We start from the raw sequence: 5,721 nt of genomic DNA, 5'->3' as shown, positions 1-5,721 counted from the left end.
CACCTCAAGCAGTTATCCTTATCCATAACCAGCCAATGCCAATCATGAATGTATTTTATAGGAACTAAACCGGACCGTAGTTTTGACCTGTATGTAAAATCAAATGAGGGTTCATGTTATTAACCCAGCCTGATAGCTAAATGACATGAACTCGCAAATCTGAGGTTTGCTTTAGCAGGTGCATCAGAAATGTTCAAATGCCATTCAGACTATAGAGGCAAGAAGCTCCTGTGTACTGCACTTGCAACCCAGTCTGAGCTGCAGGCTGTAAATAGCACACAAAAGGAATATTTTCTGTTAAATATTTATTAACATGAGTATACATTTTTACATAACTCTGTACGCAGATGGATAGCTCATTGTGGTCCTCTGTAGCTCAATTGGTAGAGCATGGCGCTTGTAACGCCAGGGTAGTGGGTTCGAACCCCGAGACCACCCATACGTTTAAAAAAATGTATGCACACATGACTGTAAGTCGCTTTAGATAAAAGCGTCTGCTAAAATGGCATATTATTATCATAATAGACCAATTAAATCTGACTGTTCTGTTGCATTAGCATCAATTTAAACACTCAATGCCTTTGTCAGCCCCCACTGACCCCTTTTCTTTCTTGTATAGAATGTGTAATGTTAATACACTGCTCAAAAAAATAAAGGGAACACTTAAACAACACAATGTAACTCCAAGTCAATCACACTTCTGTGAAATCAAACTGTCCACTTAGGAAGCAACACTGATTGACAATAAATTGCACATGCTGTTGTGCAAATGGAATAGACAACAGGTGGAAATTATAGGCAATTAGCAAGACACCCCCAATAAAGGACTGGTTTTGCAGGTGGTGACCACAGACCACTTCTCAGTTCCTATGCTTCCTGGCTGATGTTTTGGTCACTTTTGAATGCTGGCGGTGCTTTCACTCTAGTGGTAGCATGAGACGGAGTCTACAACCCACACAAGTGGCTCAGGTAGTGCAGCTCATCCAGGATGGCACATCAATGCGAGCTGTGGCAAGAAGGTTTGCTGTGTCTGTCAGCGTAGTGTCCAGAGCATGGAGGCGCTACCAGGAGACAGGCCAGTACATCAGGAGACGTGGAGGAGGCCGTAGGAGGGCAACAACCCAGCAGCAGGACTGCTACCTCCGCCTTTGTGCAAGGAGGAGCAGGAGGAGCACTGCCAGAGCCCTGCAAAATGACCTCCAGCAGGCCACAAATGTGCAGGTGTCTGCTCAAATGGTCAGAAACAGACTCTATGAGGGTGGTATGAGGGCCCGACGTCCACAGGTGGGGGTTGTGCTTACAGCCCAACACCGTGCAGGACGTTTGGCATTTGCCAGAGAACACCAAGATTGGCAAATTCGCCATTGGCGCCCTGTGCTCTTCACAGATGAAAGCAGGTTCACACTGAGCACATGTGACAGACGTGACAGAGTTTGGAGACGCCGTGGAGAACGTTCTGCTGCCTGCAACATCCTCCAGCATGACCGGTTTGGCGGTGGGTCAGTCATGGTGTGGGGTGGCATTTCTTAGGGGAGCCGCACAGCCCTCCATGTGCTCGCCAGAGGTAGCCTGACTGCCATTAGGTACCGAGATGAGATCCTCAGACCCCTTGTGAGACCATATGCTGGTGCGGTTGGCCCTGGGTTCCTCCTAATGCAAGACAATGCTAGACCTCATGTGGCTGGAGTGTGTCAGCAGTTCCTGCAAGAGGAAGGCATTGATGCTATGGACCGCCCGTTCCCCAGACCTGAATCCAATTGAGCACATCTGGGACATCATGTCTCGCTCCATCCACCAACGCCACGTTGCACCACAGACTGTCCAGGAGTTGGCGGATGCTTTAGTCCAGGTCTGGGAGGAGATCCCTCAGGAGACCATCCGCCACCTCATCAGGAGCATGCCCAGGCGTTGTAGGGAGGTCATACAGGCACGTGGAGACCACACACACTACTGAGCCTCATTTTGACTTGTTTTAAGGACATTAAATCAAAGTTGGATCAGCCTGTAGTGTGGTTTTCCACTTTAATTTTGAGGGTGACTCCAAATCCAGACCTCCATGGGTTGATCAATTTGATTTCCATTGATAATTTTTGTGTGATTTTGTTGTCAGCACATTCAACTTTGTAAAGAAAAAAGTATTTAATAAGATTATTTCATTCATTCAGATCTAGGATGTGTTGTTTAAGTGTTCCCTTTATTTTTTTGAGCAGTGTATATGTGACCACCACCAAAGCAAAACAGTGATATTGATAGGAAGAAAATATACAACGTTGTGCAATATTGCCATTAAACAACTGAACCTAGCACTCTAAATCGTCCCAACAAAATCAGAGACAAAAACATTTCTGTACCTCTCTGAAACTGAACATAAAGCCATCATTCGTGACATTAACCCTTGAGAATCACCTTCAGACACATTGTAGATAACTGTCTGTAAGCAGGTGTGTTTTTGATTGAGCAGCAAAATCTTGGTAAATGCCCTTATACCTGCACTATTAAAAAATCTGTACTATTAGTAGGCTATTAATTGTTAAGAAAGGCAAAAGAAACCCCATTACTCATTTACAACTCAGGTCGTATTTTGGTACAGTATTAGATTTAGCTGAGATTGGGTAAATAAATAACATGAGAGTTTTCCAATCAGATTAAATGTACATTTATTACTTTAAATAATTTATACCACCCTGAAACAGAGGTTGTGCCTGCTAATGGATGGAATAATGAGCCAGACAGAAACATACTGAACATACTGATGTGATCTCAGTCCAACAATTTAGCCTACAATTACTGTGTCCTCATCTGGGAACTCATAGTAGGGCACCTCCAGGTTGAGTGGGGCTGGGCCTTTCCTGATGCGGCCAGAGGCATCATAGTGAGAGCCATGGCAAGGGCAGTAGTATCCACCATAGTCACCAGCATTGGCGATGGGTACACAGCCCAGGTGGGTGCACACGCCGATGACTATGATCCATTTTGGGTTGGCGACGCGGTCCTTGTCGTGCTGGGGGTCACGAAGCTCAGCCATATCCACAGCTTCCTCTGCGGCAATCTCTTTCTCAGACCGGTGGCGGATGAACAGAGGCTTGCCCCTCCACTTGAAGGTCATATTCTTGCCCTCTGGGATCTCTCCCAGCTTGACCTCGATCTTGGACATAGCCAGGACATCAGCTGAGGCACTCATGGAAGAGATAAACTGTGTGGCCACGGTCTTGGCTGTATAGACACCTAACACGGCTGTGGCCCCGGTGACAAGGTAGGAGAAGGTTTTTCTGGACTCGCTGCTCTCCTGAGAAGATTTCTTGGGGTCAAGCAACTCAGGCCGACGGTAATCAGAGAAATCTGGCACCTTGATGTCAGTGTGAGCGAAGCGGACTGCAGCTTTTGCTGAAAAATAAAACAAGTTGTCCATTAGATAAACAATCAAATCAGTATTAAGAGATAGACAATGGCATGTGATAGGAAAGTACCAGAGGGCACATTATAGCAGCAGATGCATTCAAGTCAATAGCTAGTTAGATAGAAAATGTATGAACAGATTGTTTGAGTCAAGTTTAAATATTCAACAAAGTAGCTAGCTAGCAAGCTTTCTAAGTTAGCTAGCCCATTAGCTGGGGCATATTCATTACGTCTTGCAACCGAAAACGTTTAAGAACCAAACAGAGCAAACGTAACGAAACCGTCCTGAATTTTTCCAATAGAAACTATTGTTATGTTGCAAAACTTTTTGCAACAGACTAAACATTTTACAACAAAATCTGCGTAATGAATACACCCTTGACCTACATGTAGTTAGCTACCAACTCCCTAGCTAAAATGTCAGGTTAAACTAGTGACTAACAAAACACTCTTCACTCTAGCCAGCAGATTCCGACCCTATCATTACACTTGTTTACACTGAGCTGCATTGGGGTCAGAATGCAATCATGGTTACATTGAGACACTGGAGACGGTGCAAGATATGGGTCAGAAAACGCACCTCAATGCATAGATGGAATATGCCACGGTACTCAATTTTACCTTTATCCACACTATTACATCGAGAAGATTGAAATACTGTTAGTTTTCCCGGAAAACTGCAGTTTCATCTTCATGCTAGCTAGCAGTAGCCATTATGGAATGGCGCATCGCTTTGAACAACAAAAGATGCTGATTGGTTGACACTGCCATTCCAATCTTCATGAGGACGAAAAGGGCAGTTTTCTGGGAAAACAAGCAGTATTTCAATCTTCTTGATCTATCAGTGTGGATTAAGGTAACATTTGGAGTGCAGTTGCATTTCCCATCCCTGCATAGAGGTAAGCTTTCCGACCCATATCTCAAGCCGGCTCCATGGTGCCTTAATATATCCATGATTGCTTCCGAACCCCCAGTGCAGCTCAGTGTAAACAAGAGTAATGGTAGGGTCGGAATCTACTGGCTATCATCACTAAGACCCACCTGTATGGGTTACGTAATGTTATCTTAACTTGAATGATAAAAATACGACATTACTACACATCAGTAAAGGTAGCAGCTAGCTAGCTATTTAGTTAGTTATCCAGGTTGTGACCCCAGACTGCAGTAACAGAGTTTCTAAACCCAGAGACGCAACATCACGAGACTTCCGGGAACGCTTGCAAAACAGACCAAGCCAGGGTTTGCGAAGTCAATGAGAGAAGTGTTATACGCAATGACGTTTTCTGTGCATGCTTGGCTAGTACACGTCAACATGGCGTCACTTACAAGCATGATCTGGGATTTCTATTGGAGAAGCAGTTTCTGCCCATCTTCATACTGTACTGTCTTCGCTGCAGTGCAAACGTTGTGCCCCCATACTGCGGTGCTGCTCCTGCTAGTTACATCCTAGCCTCGTTCATCATGGACACCCGTTTGGTCCTGACCTCGCAGTCAGCTACCAGTTAGCTAGTTAACTAGCTGGCTGGCTACTCGACCGCGTCTAGCCAATGCTACACAGCTAACATTAGCGAGCTAATGAACGCTAGGCTAATTTATTAAACAATCCTCAGATTATACAGCATATCAACTGGACTTTGGTAAAATACAACTGCACGTCCTAACATCTTATGTCAATGACTTTTCCACAAGTAAAACAAATAACACGATTACTAACGTTAGCCATTAGATACTGTTAGCTAACTAGCTTGCTTAGCTACTTACCATTTATGCTAACTGATACTGCAGGCCCAGTCTTGGGACTCTGACCGTTCAGGGACTCGCGGGTCAGGAAAGGTTTCTTCGTGTCTACCAACACTTTTTCTCCTTTTACAACCACCCCTGGAATAAGGGCTTTGAGGGGTCCAGCAACTGCATAGTTCGTAGCCTGCAAGTATGGGGAAAATGCCCCCGAACGAGCGGCAAGGGACATCATCTTTTTAGCGAGAGAGGCTCCTTGCAATGCTAGCTAGCTACGACCTTGCCTGGATTGTGCAACGGGCGCAAGCGCTGACTGTTTACGCAACACGTCAAGTGACGAAAGGACGTCTGTCAGAAGGGTTACCTTTTCTACCATGATGAGCAATAACTAATCCATTCTTCTCTTAGGGAATTCTTATCTTATTAAAATACTTAGTACTTTTCTGACACTAAATTGTGTTATGTGTTTTGTTTTACACTAGTACATTGCTCAAGTTGTGAGATAACTAATCATGACCAATCATCATTTGCTTAAGCTAATGGCCACCTTTGATATCACATTAGAAAAATACAAAACATTATGCATAG

The 5,721-nt window shown here is 44.6% G+C and overlaps 1 protein-coding gene across 1 annotated transcript; it reads right to left on the bottom strand.

Annotated features, from left to right (window-relative positions):
• Positions 1-2,640: 2,640 nt before the first annotated feature.
• LOC121583278 (cytochrome b-c1 complex subunit Rieske, mitochondrial-like) lies at positions 2,641-5,451 on the bottom strand. Its single transcript, XM_041899460.2, has 2 exons — positions 5,158-5,451; positions 2,641-3,384 (listed from the first exon to the last, which is right to left on the bottom strand). Exons 1-2 carry the CDS (start codon positions 5,366-5,368, stop codon positions 2,774-2,776), a joined length of 822 nt encoding a protein of 273 aa, XP_041755394.1. The 5' UTR covers positions 5,369-5,451; the 3' UTR covers positions 2,641-2,773.
• Positions 5,452-5,721: the final 270 nt, after the last annotated feature.

Source organism: Coregonus clupeaformis, unplaced genomic scaffold, assembly GCF_020615455.1.
Source record: "Coregonus clupeaformis isolate EN_2021a unplaced genomic scaffold, ASM2061545v1 scaf0165, whole genome shotgun sequence".
In the NCBI taxonomy this organism is placed as follows: Eukaryota; Metazoa; Chordata; class Actinopteri; order Salmoniformes; family Salmonidae; genus Coregonus; species Coregonus clupeaformis.
This window is presented reverse-complemented; position numbering and strand designations above follow the sequence as displayed.

Excerpts from the sequence above, each read along its gene's own strand:
- LOC121583278 (XM_041899460.2), bottom strand. The coding sequence starts at position 5,368 with ATGATGTCCCTTGCCGCTCGTTCGGGGGCATTTTCCCCATACTTGCAG. Across the intron at positions 3,385-5,157 it reads AGTATCAGTTAGCATAAATG|CAAAAGCTGCAGTCCGCTTC; the intron begins GTAAGTAGCTAA and ends TTTATTTTTCAG.